This window comes from Dromaius novaehollandiae, chromosome W (assembly GCF_036370855.1).
Source record: "Dromaius novaehollandiae isolate bDroNov1 chromosome W, bDroNov1.hap1, whole genome shotgun sequence".
In the NCBI taxonomy this organism is placed as follows: domain Eukaryota; kingdom Metazoa; phylum Chordata; class Aves; order Casuariiformes; family Dromaiidae; genus Dromaius; species Dromaius novaehollandiae.
In genome coordinates, this window is record NC_088130.1 from 40192334 (window position 1) to 40208411 (window position 16078).

General features: G+C 36.7%; 1 protein-coding gene across 2 annotated transcripts in view; it reads left to right on the top strand.

Annotated features, from left to right (window-relative positions):
* Positions 1-16078, top strand: part of LOC135324426 (EGF-like repeat and discoidin I-like domain-containing protein 3) — a 262585-nt gene that overhangs the window by 118068 nt on the left and 128439 nt on the right. For both annotated transcript variants that reach the window (XM_064500716.1, XM_064500717.1), the window contains one exon: positions 9986-10114. In XM_064500716.1, the coding sequence (XP_064356786.1) occupies positions 9986-10114 (129 nt within the window). The remainder of the gene's footprint in view (positions 1-9985; positions 10115-16078) is intronic.

The following is a 16078-nucleotide window of genomic DNA, read 5'->3' on the forward strand; positions in this document are numbered from 1 at the left end:
TCCCTTCTGCTATGGATGGCTTTATGCCTTTTTGAGCTGTATATACTTCACATTTAGTAATTCTCTTTCATCTCATTGTAGTAATATTTTGTGTCCTAAGGATAACCACCCTCTGAGATTCTCTTCTGCTGTTCCTATGTCTTTAATACGACACTAGTAATTAGGACATGACTCATAGAAATGTGCATAACATAAGTTTTGGCCATTGCCTTATATAGTTTTCACTAATACTCAGGAAGAGGACTAACTGGATTTTAATCCATTTGCTGTAATAATTAAGGTCCACATTATATTTTCATTTTCTTCCCCGTTTCCAGTTATAACTGGAAAACAGCATCTCAAAAAATGGTCAGAGGTTCCTGACCACTGATAGTTTAAAGTGAAGTGAAGCAATGAAAACTGACATTTTCATATACGAGGACAAGAAATTCGATACTAAAACCAGCACTGTTTCACAGAAATCCCAGCTGGCACTGGTGTACTAAGTTGGGTGTCAACCTAGGTATAGTTTCCTTGTTGCTAGATATCTTTTATTTAGGCAGCAGAGCAATGTAGTAACCATAGAAATGGATTTGCAGTAGTGATAGAGAGTGGATTTAGGGAGTTTATTTTAATGGATGCCCATATCCAGAGATCTGTAGATACATTAGTGTTGTCAGGAGTGCACTTTTGAAGTGAACCTCTCAATCATCCCCACTCACTTCGCTTTGGAGCATCATGGAGTAGTCTCAGGGATCATGGGCTGGGTGTCTTTCAGCTGAAACAAAGCTGGAGTGTTCATCCATAGGACCAGACTGCAGCTAATCCAATGTGAAACGCCCTGAAATGTGTGGACCGTGAACACAGGTTCTTCTGGTCACACGGTTCTTGGGCCACACTACTTACTAATGTAAACATAGTTCTTCACCTCATCCTAGTTATTGGATTTTTTTGGTTTGATTTCTTTTGCCGTCATTTGCTGATGTGTAACTGCATGATAGCCTGCTGGCAGGATGCTGGGGCTTCATGGTTCTGTTAGCAAAGCTGCGATGGTGAGTCCATCCCTCCTGGTTACATGGCAAGCTACAGCTTGGGTACATGGGCACTTCCATTGAGAGTTTCCATTGTCTGGGTGAAAGCCATCATCGTTCCCACGCTCCTTTGAGCGTCTGCTCTAAAGCCCCCTGTTTCTTGACTGTACTCAAACCCCAAGTCCAAAACCCTCTTCTCAGATCTGGTGGCCATCAGGTGATTTTAGTGATTCAAATTTCTTCAAAATGCTCAAAGTTTCATTGGCAAGCAGGAATGGAACACCAAAGGATCTGTAAGTCTGGGTCTTTTTAAAGACCTAGTATTTGTTGGAATTATTTGGCTCCTGGCTGAAAAAAGAAAATGCCTCTACACGCCTATCAGACAGCCATCTCCACTCCCTACTGCCTGCTTTTGTAAACTGTAAACTATAGTGAGTTATTATTGCTTTGAACATAAATTGAAGAAGGTCAAGCAGGTAGACCTTTGCAAATAATACTCTCAAGTGGTTTAAGGACTCTGTTTTCTGAGGACAGTGTTCCTGTTTGTTACTGTTTCATTTCATTTTTGTTCACCTACACAGCTTTCTTCTATTCAGCTCTGTGGATTATATCCCAGCATAATATCAATCAGCTGAACTGTAGTGATTTCCTTAAGGATAATACATTTAAGTCCTTCACAATCCATAATACTTCTCTCAAAATTTTAACGTACAAAATTCTACAAGTCTTTGTATTCATCCAGCAATTTTTTAAGAAAAATACAGTATTATTTGTGTTTACAGAGGGCTCTGAGGTGAACCAGAAACTACTGAAAAACAGATATGAAAAATATTAAGGAACATAAGTAGGAAAATTAATCTGGAGTTAGTGATAATACAAAGTAAACCATTAGCACAAAGCAACAAATTTTACTGGGAGATGGCTTTGAAAATTGTGGCTTATCTTGAGGAAAAAAGTAAAGAATCCAAAGTTCAGGAGCCAAAGTCTTTTCTTTTAAAAGTCTTTCGTATTTTAAAATTTGTAGAGATGAGAAAAATGGAGTGGCTAAAGACAACCAAGTATAACAGTGTGAAGTTAGAGGAAGTGAATTGAAATGCCCTGCACCTGGATTTTCTGTAAGTGAAATAGATACTGTTTGGAAAGAGAGAACCCTCCTGTGAAAGGGAATGAGGAGACCCAGCCTAGGTCTCATGAATTTAATACAGTAGATATATGAGATAACTGATTGGAGAAAAATACAATGGGCTTAAATCAGCAATACAATAGCAGGTAATGAAGGGTGTACAGAGCTAGAAAACAGCACTGAAAATGGGAGAGAGAAAGTTCTGGAGCTTGGAAGCTGAGAAGTGTAAAGAATTAATGAGAAAGAACAGAATTTGGGAAGAATGAAATGTAGTGTATTAAACACTTTTTCCAGTTTTGAATATTTTTAGCCCTCACCATATGTAGTAGCCACTGCATTGCCTATTACATTGACCACAGCTTGACTTTGGGTGTAATTTGTCATTTTCAGTGGATGGCAGGATTAAGTGAGAATCTTAGATTATTTATTAAGGAAAGACACTGTATAGCTATCAGGTTTAAACAGGATCTTGTCAGACAATATTCTACTTACTTAGTTAAAAAAAACATTGGGAGGTGGCTGGATGATCAATTTAAATTTCTCTGTAATAGAAATCCACAGAAGAGAATTAGAGGGAAATGTGCAGAAATGACCTAAAGCCTTTGTTGCTCAAGGGGTGAATCTTAGCTTTTGCTGCATCCAGATGGAGACACCCTAATCATTATAATCAGCATGCTCCATTTGCTGCATTAAAAACAAGATAAATATTTAATTACAGTGCAATCAAGTCTGGATCTGTGCCATTAGTTCATAATGAATATATTGTTAGGTGGGATCTAATACAATACTAATATATTTATGAGCCACGCTGAATAGATTTTAAAAAAGGATATTTTTAGCATGTTAATGAGATAAGGTATGCATAACTGCTAATTAGTTTTTATTTTCTTCATAGATTAACTTGAATTATATTATAGATTAATATCAGTTAATATTATCAATATTTCACATAAAAGTTGAATGATGTTCTACAATGCCCATTCTTTTCAGTTTAAAATAGTCAAACAAATAACAAGCTGTAGTTTTAATAAATATTTGTTGATATAAAATTCATTTGTATTCTAACAGCAAAATAAAATCAGCAGTGGCAGATTCCAAAGAAAATCGTATGAAATTTACTGATCTATAAGAGCTATTGTGTGTATTTTTGGCTTTTGTGTTTTATGAATATTCAAGTATGCTGAGCAAGCAAGGATTTCTGATTATGCTTCCGAAAGCTTGAAAGGTGCAGTAGTTCAAAAATTCTAGAAGTTTAACTCATTGTGGCTTTTAGTTACACTGAGAGACTCCTTTATTTTTTTGGAGCCGCATCAAGATGTCTCATTGTAATGAGAGTAGGGCCCTAAAATGTTTATGTAAATTTTAAGGCCAGAATGGGAAAAAAAAATCTGTGGGTAAAAAAAGAGCAAATATTAGACTTCAAAATATTCATTTATTACTAAAGATGCATCATGCCTACATTGCAAAATAAGCAGATTGCCTAAGAGAAGCTCTTTTCCTTTTCATGGTTACAGCCTCCCCTCTTGTCAAAAGTACATTTGCTGGGAATGCTTTCCTCAAATATCTTTAAAAACATGTACTGGAATGTGGGCAGCTAAGAATGTGGGTGTATTTTCAAGTCATGAGCAAACATGCTATTCTTTGGATCCATTTATGTCTGAGAGTGTTCTTGGGAAATGGTGGTTTAGTCTTCTAAACAAAGGTGTGATGTAGAAAGTACTAAGCAGAAGCTTAGTCTTAACGACAAAGGTGGTGCAGGAGCTTGTACTAATGAGACCTAACTCACTACACAAAATTACAGAAAGGGATATGTCGTACTTGCTGGTTTAAAGCTAGAGGCAGGCTGAGACACAAGCATGTCGTTCCGCATGAATTAACTATCCTCAGAACTCAGCAGGTGCAGGAACATTTCTGTCAATTTGTTAAAATGGTCCCTGTCTAAAGTAGCACATCTCCTACAGCTGGGAGCGTTCAAAACCAGCCTCCTTGTCAAGGAAACCTTGCACAATCGTATTACATTAATAGGCAAAGTAGTAAATGTGAGGAAGATCAGACTCCCTGAAAGCTTTTGTTATATTCCTGCCCTTTTTGTGCAATAAAGCAGTTCTCTGTCTGAACATGTAAAGAGCTGTACAGAGACATTCCTGCTGGTTTTGAATGCTCATTTGTGTGTCTGTATGGAAGATGGTCTCCTTTGAATAGAATTATTTTATATCTTGATTTTGTATCTGCCAAACTTTGAAATCTATAAGTGTACATTTGAAGGGAGACACCTTTCAAAAAATCCATTTAATTAGGTACATTTTTAAGAGGATGATGAGGGAAAAAAATCAATATACTTCTGAAAAGGAGGCGGTCTCTCATTTGTGTATATGTAGGTGGTATATACATCATTATTTAACTGTATGGAGAAAACATACATGCTAGTTAGGAAAGAATTTCAAGTAGATCTAATTATTTAGAAAATAGGCTTATCTCTGTTATGTATTTTGAAGGAATCTAATGTAGCTTTCTAATCATTTTCATTTCAGTGTTCTTCAACTTTCTTCTCAAATTCTGGGAACTGAAGAGAGGCAGAGATAGGGTGTTGGATTACCTAGACTGAGTCTAATCCAGTGTAATAATCCTTACATTCTTGGTCATGGGAAGCTTGTGGTAGCTCCAGAAACAAGAAGGTTAATTCTCCCCTTATCATAAAGATGATAGGAGTCATATCTGCCACTGGCTTCTTTTACACACATCCATTTCAAAATATAGGGGTTCCTTCCAACTGAGCTCTATCATGGTTTATTTTGAAGGCTTTGTATTGGCAGAGAAATCATCTAAAGTATTAAGAATTATCAAAATATAGAGGAAGAAAAAAGACTTTAAACTACTGATGTTAAAACTGTTTGAGAGGTCACTGATAAGGAGTTCAATTTACCAGAGGGGGAAAAAAGATGTAATTGACATTCCTGTAGAGCCAAGAAGGTAGAGCCAAAAGGTCGTGCTATAATGACAAGCTGTTAGAGAATATTTTCCTTTAAAATGAAATGTAGAAAGAACCTTTTTGTCCATTTTATTAACTTGATGATAATTCCGGCATTTGTTCTGGGGAGGGGGAGTTACCATATCAGCAGAGTAACATTATCTGTTAGTCCTACTTCAGTAATATTCCACAAAAAAAGAAGCAATTAGCTTTGTAGCTAACAGTATCTTCATCTTGATGCATATCAAGATCAATTTCTAATTTAGTATTTTTCATTAAAGTTGCATTATTTCAATATAAAGAGATGGATAGATAGATATTATATCAAAAGTGTTAATATTTGTTTTACACTGCCTTTAATCTTCCTGTTATAGCTGCTACTTCAACTACTTGGTACGCAACTCTGTTACTGTACTTCAAAGTTGGCCTTTGTCAAATTTTTAAGACCAAGGTACAGATTTACTAGAACCAGTAAAAAGATCTGGTAAAGCGTCTGTAGACTCCTTGATAATGCCACTCAAAGCAGTTTGAACATCTGCACAGCCTGTCCTTTCAGACAGGCACTGTGGTTCTTCCTGGTGATGTCTGTATTAGATGAAAAGTCCAAATGACTTTTACTGGCCTCAGTGGGGTGAGGAATGGGAGGGCTACACTGCTTCATCAGCAGTGTGGTAGGAGCATTGTGGGTGGGGGGTTTTTTGCTGTAGTTTTGGGTTGTTTTGTTTTGTTTTTTTTAAACCTTAATGCTTCCTGGACACTTAGAGGGGACAGTAGTTAGAATGTTGTTTCTTGAATGTGCAGATACCTACCTAAGCAGACATTAAACCTTTGTGGAGAGTTTTAATGCACTTTTCCCCTCTGTATGTATCAGAATTCAAATAACGCTTCTAAAAACCATGTGACACTGAACAGTAGCTGGTATCTACAGATTCACCCTCTTTGTTTTTCCAGCACCTCACATGAAGCCTAATTGTTTCTGTTCCATGTACAGATATTGCATGTGTCTAACATAGTATTTGAGATTAAATCAAGAGTACACTTGGTAGTAAATGTCTTGGTAGTCTTCACTTACGGTGCTGTGGTTCACGTTGCGTGGTACACAAACTGGATTTCTTCAAGATGAGGCTAAATCAAAAGACTCCCAGGAGTACATCTGCTGTGCACCAGCCACTCAGAGCGCTCAGTCCGTGGGACCAGACTAGAATTAGCCCAAAGTAGCTCTCCCTCCCCCCTCTCAAGAGAAACATGCATCGCGTGGACATTGGGTCCTCAGCACCAGCCAGGCTGCTCTAGAAATCCCTTCCCATTGCACTGCATTGCTGGCTAATGTGAATACTACCAGTCTGTAGCAGAGAGAATTGAAATGAGAACAACCTGAATTTTACTTAATTGATGTTTCCCCATTTTTAAATGTAATTGAAAAATAGTAAGGCCTCTAGGCTCCCCCCTCTCTCCCCAAAAGGAAGACCACACAAGAAACAGCATGAAATAAGACTGAGTATTTTGGAAAAAAAAGTTTCCTCCAAACTGTCAAGGACAAAATGTAGAAAAATATTCAAACACTTACTCGGGTTATTTCAAAAAAATTTGAGTACCCCACAAAACAGAGTGAAGTGTCAGAGTTTTCCTACGCAGGCTAATTCACCCTCTGTAAAAATAATCGCCATCAAAATTTGGGTTTTTTTACTGGTGAAATAATACTTTCCTTGCTTTGTGTGTTAAATACAAACTAATGGTCTCTATCTCTCAAGTACATTTTTATGACTTCAGTAGTGGATTATACAGGACTTTGTTTTTATGAAGTTTTAATTGACTGTACTTGTCAAAAAAGAAAATAGATAGCACGATTCTGCCTTGAGCCCCTTTCCAATTCCACTAAGGATGCATTTATATGATTCCTCTATCAATAAAATTATCAGATATTTTAGTTAGAGCATCTAAAAATTTGACACCTGCTATGCTTTTAGCTAACTTTCAATTTTTTTTCAAAAACATGGGATTTCAATTGAATATCAGTATTCTGTATTTTGGAGAATACTTGTACATATTATTGTTGGCCATTACCACTAGAACTGTGTAAAGAAGGACTCAAAAGAGCAGCAAACAGAATAGATCTATTTCTTTCGGTGCACAGTTAATCTCGTTGACATTACTTTATATGAACATGGATAAAAATGCCTGGAAAGCATACCATTGAATTCAACTGCTCATTAATATTGATTAAATATTGTTGTTCTCTTTGTGTTTGAAGCTACTTAAAGATTACCTGCAAAAGTATTACAGTGCTATTGATTTAAAAAACCAAATCCCCAAAGCACACTTAAAAAAAAAAAAAAATTAGTTGACAAGTTTGTTTGCTTTTTTTTTTCTTTTGATAAAGAAGGATGTTTTCAAAGTTGCCTGTGTAGATGTGAGTAAAAGAGAATATTAATCAGATTGTCAGGGAATGAATTATCCAGCATTCCATATAAATCAAAATAAGCCCAAACATTCCTATATATTTGACTTAGGACCACTCATCATCTGACAGCAGTGTTTAGGTCCATGCATATTATTTCTGTAGTATCAGTGTTTAAAATGGAAGGATTACAGGGTTAGGGCCCAGATTCTTCAAGACATTGAAACTTGTATACCTTCGTATCAGGGATCATCATCACTCAGACTCAAGTAAGAACATGTGTATGCTTGGAGGTTCATACAGTCTAAATGTCTTGAAAAACTGACATCGTGGGGTACAGTCCTCTGGAGCATTAAGTTAGGACAAAAGAAGTATGAAATTTCAGGGGGTTTTTTTGTTGTTTTTTTTTTTTTTTTTACCTTTGAGTCATTCATTCTTTTAAAATGCAGATAGGTCTGACCAGCGTCCTACTTAAAAAATGAATGTTAGCAGGTGAAAATTAGGTTGTTATTGTTTACTGGTTTCAATGCATTTAACTGACAATCAATCAAAACAGTATTCATATTGTCGGTGATTTTTTTTCAGAAGGAAAGCATCACAGAACATTAAGGTTAGTTAGAAATACTGGCATGCACCAGTATATTTATTATTGTGCTCCTCAAATGACCTGTAAGCCTCTCTACCTTGGACTGATTTGAGAAAATGCAGAACCTAAAGAAAATCAATGAGAGTATGCTGAACATGTGCTCAGCAAGCGATATGGAGAAAGCAGGAAGCAAAATGAGAAAGTAATGGCTAAAAGATGTATTGTTCTTGGAAGATTAGGGATCTGTTCGGACTGATATAATTACGATATGGGGCTACCTGTAGGTAATCCTCAAATTGCAGCACTGTGTTAGAAACTTGAAGAAAATACATTGGTCATGTGCACGGGGAAACAAAAAGGGCAAATTATTAAGCATATTTCTTCTCAAAAGAAGAAGTTGCAGAATATTCATATGTTTTATTTATTTGGTTCAGTGGGACATGTCTCATATTAACGATGTGCACAAGCATAACTTCATCAGGATTGTGACCTGAATAAGGCTAATGACATAGGTTGTGACAGAAATGTGTACATGGATAGTTTCTTAAACTGCTGTAACTATCTGGGCAATTACAATTGTGGAATGCGTTCTGACATCCTTTGTCATCCTGTTAATTCATATCTTTTGTAAATTAATATTTTCTCAGAGAGCGCAATTTTCACTAATATGACATTCTGAAAGAATGCTGTTCCTATGAACATCTGTCAAACCTTGTATTTGTAATTGAAAACATAAACTAATAGGCAGACTCTCAGAAACATTAAACTTACAGCTCTTTTAAGTTTAAATCATTCAATTCCCAGTGCTGACTGTCAGTAAATTATGTTGTGAGAAGAAGTTCTTTTGGAGAGTTTTTTTTGAAAAATGTGATTTTAATTGGATGAATACTTATGACACTGCATTTCAATAACTGAAAATTAACATCTTTGTGTGTACATGAAAAAGATTGCAAATAACATACTTTATGTCAAATTCACAGACCTTTTAACACAGAAACTTGCTTATGAAGCTTTCAAATCAATGATTACTGGTTCTTTAAAGTGTGATTGGAAAAAATATTTGTCAAAATGATAAAATGTTTTGTTCTGGTAGGATGTGTGTTACAGATGAGGATAGTAAGATGGCAAAAGCTTTTAAGACATGCCATTAAAAGAATAAACTTTAGATCTCAGCTGAAAATATACTATTACCTGGAGGTATATATAATAATTACAAATCTAATATCTATCACATTTACAAAATACAGATCACTACCAGAGCACTCTAAGTGACAACAACAAACTGAAAGTTAGAGCTCACTGACGAAATTGTAGATTTGATAGCGTGTGGTCAGTTGCAAAAAATAATTTAATTTAGTCAGAGGAGCTTTTTGAAAGCAGTCTGAAATGGATATGCTAAAAAGGCACTCCATGGAAAAAGAATAATTGGTTAATAACCTAACTACTCACCCAGATGATCACACATGCAGAAAGTCACACAAAGCCATAGCAAAGATCCTTTCCAGCTACTAACTTGCCATGTAGTGATTACTCAGGGATATTGTAGGTGTCACTCCCTACATGATAGGCACATGTGATTAATATATATTGCTTCAGTGGTATAAAAGTTAGAACGCCTGTTATCTTTAATAGGAGAGCAAGGTTTAGCTTCTCTGTCTCCTGTCTTCTCTTACATTAAAAAATAATGTTGTGATTAATGAGTAGTGACATGCTTCATATTTTTTTTTGTTCATAAAAAATCTGTGCTGGCAAGTTATCTGAAAAAGTAAAGGGTGTATTCTAGTGGGTTAGTGGAGTATAAGCGTCTACATGCGGGATTTAATTTCTTTAATGAAAGCATATAAATAACTAACATTATTGTTATTATAAATGTATACTTTTTTTTTTTTTAATCTCTCAGGACCCTGCCTTCCTAATCCATGTCATAATGGTGGGATATGTGAAATTAGTGAAGCGTATCGCGGTGACACATTCATCGGATATGTTTGCAAATGTCCAGAAGGATTTAATGGGATTCACTGCCAGCACAGTAAGTTCCAAATAATAACTTTTATTGTATTTATGGACAGAAGCCTTTTGTAAGCTCGTAATGTTGAGGTTTAACATCAGCTCTGATTTCCTGAAGTATATCGGCCTGTGGCCTTCATTTTGTGATCAGACTAGTGCTACTGAATACTAGCCTTTAGAAAATGACCTTTCTTCCAACTTACTGGCTAACACATTGGCAGGAAAGAAAGCGAAAGTGTGTAATTTGCTATGCGTATTCTAAAACATGACAAGGAATGGTTCCAATGCTTAATTTAGTTTGATTTAATTCAAAGCAGTATCTAAAATAGTAGGGATCTCCTTTTCTCTTGGAATTGCTAGTGGTTTCATGATAACAGAAAGTGGAAGAGATCACTGAAAATAAATCCGTGTATAAATATGTCTTTTAGATCTTCCTTTACCTGTGTATTTAAAAATTAAGAACAAATGTTTTGAGTCACATTGATGAATCCATAGAAAATCCAAGGGTAGAAGTTCCAGACTTAAAAGGGGTATACTTTTAAACTATGTTTTGAATATAATATCTGGACCTCTTTCTATTCATTATAATTTATTTGAAGAGTTTATCCTGGTTTTGGATTGCGAATATCAGGTTGGTATCAGTTACATCTTAAGAGTGTGCAATGGCACTGGCAAGTAGCAATATTTAAAAAAAAAAAAAACAACAACTGAGATATCAGTAGTATCTCTCGGGGATATTACAGTAAGATGTACGCTTCACAAATCAAAAACTGTAAAAGGTAAACAGCTGTTGCCTTTTTTTATGATTATACAGAAAATTACAGATCCATGTTCCCTCAGTTGTCGTCATCAGAAGTCCTGTACATGCAAAGCCAATTACTAAGAGTTATGCATTTTCATCAGCAAGTGTCTGATCAGATCATTTTCTAACCTATGAACACAATCTCCATTATCTGTTGGTAACCTAAATAGAAGCTCTATTTTTTTCCATATGTAAAACTCACTTAGAACAAGTGCTTGCCTAAGAAGACACTTAAATGCCAAATTTCTGTTTTACTTTGTGGATTAAAGCACAGCATGGTTCTTGATGCATTTAGAAGCCAACTGTTATGCAGTTAGAAGGTTAAAAACTCAAACAAACATTTGAGAATCCAGTCCAGTGATTTCATCTGCATGTAAAAGATAAATCCACTCATCAAAATCAGTAAATAAGCATTGAATCCAGTCTACCTCAATTAAATGCTTCATTTAGATACTTGAAGGAACCAATACAGTCCAAATTGAATAACTACTTATGTTCATTGTGTCCCTTCTGTACTCAATGGAAGAAGAAAGTGTCTGGAAAGACCTGAAGAGGAATATTCAGTTCAATTAGTTTTGGCCATACTCTCTCTCAATTGATTATAAACATAGGCGTGTCCAGAGGGTATGAAGTTAGATGTCTGAAGTTACTTAGTCCCACTAAATCAAGTTACATTATGTATCTGCCTTTTCCACCGGGAATATAGGAGAATGTTAGCTATTAAACATTCCCTTGGGATCTGCTCTATCTAGCCCTGGTTCTGGGGATGGGCATCTAGTGGAGCTGAGTGCCAGCAACAGTCATATCCACTTTCTTTTGTCTTAACGATCATATCATTAGAGCACTTACTTAATAAACTGGATTGAATTCATAGTGTAACCATGATGACAGAGGATAATCATTGCCTGCTTTTATACCATATAGCCATAGAGAGTCATGGGAACAGGAGAGCAGACAAGATTATATATAGCTGTAACTCAGGAGTGACAGCAGCTTAAAAGTTGCACTAAACAAAATTGTGAGTGCAGTACCATATGGTTCCAGACCCTGTTTCTTGACTTTTGCATGCATTTTACATGAGACTACCGTTTGATAAGTGAAGCAAAAGTCATTGGAAAGTGGCAGGAAATGAAGTTGTACCTCCACCCTCATCCACTCCTGTTAGTAGGAGTAAAATCAGACTGTTTCTGTTTGCCATTCATGTCCAGTCATATGAAGGCACTTGCAGGAAAGCGTGGTCATGTAGCCTAACATTCTCATGCACGCTTCAACATAAGACCAGACACGTAGTCAACATTTGACACACAACACTTCTACCATTCTGCCAAACAAATGACCTTTGTTAAGTAGGCAAGAAAGTGTTTCTCTTCGAAATGTTTTCATTTGCTTATGCTGGATAATTGGCTCAGAGAAGGTGGGATGTCTGCTGCCAGTAGCACGACAAATTTACATTAAGCAAGATGGATGCATAATATGTACTGTCCAGAAAATATCACCTCTGCTACTTTACTCATGAAAAAACATGTAGTAGTCCATTATGGAGGGATTCATCATAATTGTCTCTCCAACATCCTTTTAAAAGTATTCAGGTATGTAACAATTAGCTAATGTAATCCTGGTGATCATCAAAGTGCATTTATACCATCTTCAGAATAAAGCAGAATTCTCCCATCAAGTTATTTATATCCATTGTGGCGAAAGTAGAAACAAAAAATGTAAAGTCATTCCAGATAAAGCTAGTTTATGTGGAAAATTAACTATTTTGGGGAGTATGAAATACATTCTTTTGCAGAGAAACTGATTTCAGATGTGATAATAAATCAGATACAGTATGAACATGCTCAGAGGGTCTCTAAGGGTGTCAGCAATTAAAAACAGAAGAGAAAGTGTCCATAATCAGGAAGAAATACATAACGATGGATTTAATATAACTCTTTTATGTGACATCACTTTAGCTCACTTCACAAAACTCCTTTTATTCAAGCTCTTCTGCTTCATGAAGTTCAGCAATTCAATTCTGAACTCATTGCAAATCAAGTAGGAAGTCTGTCAAAGTAGATCCAGCATAAAAGCGTAAATTAAAATGACCTCATTGCAAGACATGTATCTTCATCTAACACCATTAAGATTTCAAAAAATCACATTATGGTTCTGTTGTGCTGGGTTATTTTATCTTGGATTTCTTTCATGCCTAATATTCTTTTGCTAAATCAATTAAGCTAGGTGATTGATTTTGCAATCAAGATACATTCCCAAAGCTGATAGTCTGTCATTCACATCAACCAACATCCCATCAATATTTCTGAGATCCCTGGACCTTTTGCGCATGTAAATGATTAATATGTAAATTATAAAAGAGATAATTAGCAATTTCACTGGCTACATATTGTAGATTTATTGGAAAACTTACATTAATTGGTAATGGTTTTCTGAAAAGTTTCTGATTCCCCTGTGGCAAAAATGGAAACAATGTATTCCAACTAAAGATTCCCATTTCTGGGTTCATAAAGTAACCAAAGTTTGGATAGGAAAATCTACCTCGGATAATAATCTGGGGAGATTTTCATGGTGACAACCAAGAAGCAAAGGCTCAGAGAGCTGGGACTCTTCACCCTGGAGAAGAGAAGGCGGGGGGGGGGGGCAGGATGGATCTTATCAATGTGTATAAGTATCTGAAGGGAGGGTGGAAAGAGGATGGGGCCAAACTCTTCTCAGTGGTACCCAGCAATAGGATGAGAGGCAACAGGCACAAACCGAAACACAGGAAATTCTGTCTGAACATGAGGAAAAACTTCTTTACTGTGAGGGAGACTGAGGGCTGGAACAGCCTGCCCACAGAGATTGTGTAGTCTCCATCCTAGGAGATATTTAAAAGCCATCTGGACACAATCCTGGGCAATGTGCTCTAGGTGACCCTGCTTGAGCAGGGAGGGTTGGACTAGATGATCTCCAGAGGTCTCCAACCTCAACCACTGTGTGATTCTGTGAATATATTATTCAGACATTCCTCAGATATTTTTAAGAGGCAGCCTTCTACTAACTGCCTGATTCTGATTTTGTCTTTTGCATTGAATTCAGGTATTTAGTGTCTGTATATTACTTGCAGAGGGTAAAGTGTGTTATATATCCCATATTAGCATTGCCTGTTACCTTTAGGTATGTACGATGTGAGTTACAGGTCTTATCTGCATTGTATGAAGTTTATTCCCAAATCCTGTCCAGACTGCAGCTTGTCACGGTATTAATCTGTATATGACAGTCTGTTTTTCACATTTGTATTAGACAGTATGTAGTGAGAAGAAGAGAGCTGTTCACAAAAGCTAATTTGAGGCAAGAAGGCAAGTCTCCTTACAGTCTTTCTACACTGAGAAAGTCGCAGAGAGTAATTAGAGCATCTAAATTCCTGACCATACATCTGACCTAAATTCCACCAACTCAGGCCCAGCAATACTCTAGGATGTACAGTGTGTGTGATGCTCATTCATAACAGCAATAAATCATTTTTTCTTCAGGTTCCTTTTGACTGAAAGCCATGTAAATACAAGGCCCTGTCATCCATCAGAAACAAGCATTTGATCATAGGGTGAATTATAATTCCCTTTTTTTACAGTGGACTTCTAGAAAGTCAGTCTTGAGAAATCTTTCCAGCTTTTATTGAAAAAGGCATAAAGATCTACTGTTAACTCTTCAACCATCATCCATTGCTAAACCATTTACATTATCAACCTTGCTAATCACTCTTCAGTACAGCAGATGAAAATGCTGGACAGGTAGCTCCTGTTTTGATAATAAATGCCTTCATGTACATACAGTAGGATTATATTCTCACCCATAACACCCTAAAAATACAGTCTTAGATTCTACAGCACAAGTCAAAATCCTTGGAAAGATCCAAAAGATGTGAAATGGAGAGATTTTCCACATCCTACATTAGGTAACCCAGATTCTTTTCTGAACAGAACTGAGAAATATAGACAGTATATGTTACTGTGATTATCAGATAAACATCCCCTGTTGAAAATATTAAACTGAGGCATGAACAACAATATATATTGAGGCATGAGGCTGCCACTCAACTAACTGAAACGTGAGAGAGCCCCATCAGAAAAGTGTAGTTTACAACATGAGAGTTCAGATTAAAGGGTTTGGTTTGGATGTGGTTGTGTGTTTTGAGGATCATGAACATTGTAAGCTATAGGTAAATGCCTTGTACTCTTAAAAAGTAAAGCTTATTAGTCAAGCACATTTAATAATTTATGCAAGCTCTTTCCATTACCGAGTTCTCTGCTTTCTGCCTTCACAACACATATGATCTGTGGTGTCCAGACCTGCCAAATTAACATTTTCTGAAACTGCCCAGATAGGGGAGGAAAGCGCACGGCAGAGTGTCAGCTCAGTTTTGACAGTATGTTGAGGCATCATCCTTAGCTCCCCTTAGGCTGTTTGCCACTTGCGCGTGGGCTAGGGAGTTCATACTTGCCCTGCTGCAACTGGGAGCGCCTGTGCCACGTATGTCAGACCCAGTCAAGATGCTGCGTAATCTGTAGCTGCAGCTTTATCAGCAAATCCAGCAACTTTTCCAGCTGCTGGGGTGAAGTACATGTGAGGAAGCTGTTAGAACACGATGTGTAGATTTTGTGCATCACAAGAAACGCCTGTGCTACACCATTTCCAGCTGCAGTTTGATGGGTGAAATAGTCTTGAAACTATTCCCCACAGGCAGGTTGCATGCAGCTGTCGTCTTTTGGAGGTAAACCAGATTTCATCTAGTACACACGCAGGTTGTTCCAAGCCAGCTGACCTCCAAGCCAACTGGGCAAACTTAGTTTACTAAGATAGATATAGCTTCACACTAGCAGGTGTTTGCCCCGTGCTTCTGCTGAGGAACACGCACTAAGGCTGCTCCTTGAGTATCTGTTCCAACCTAGGTTTTCCTTGTTTTGTTTTGTCATTGAATTTAGACATATGTATAGATTCAATGAATAATAGTAGTAATAAGTTCCCTAGGACAAAATTATGTACGAAAAGCTTTCAAAAAAAATTCAAATAATATATGTCTAAGCTTTGTTGAGATGAAGTCTGAAAACTATTCCTGCCTCTGACTTTTTGCTTAGATAAGAAATGAAGGGCAGGTATATTCTTGTTCATTTGGGAACCTTCTAGAACTTTGCTTAATTAACACAA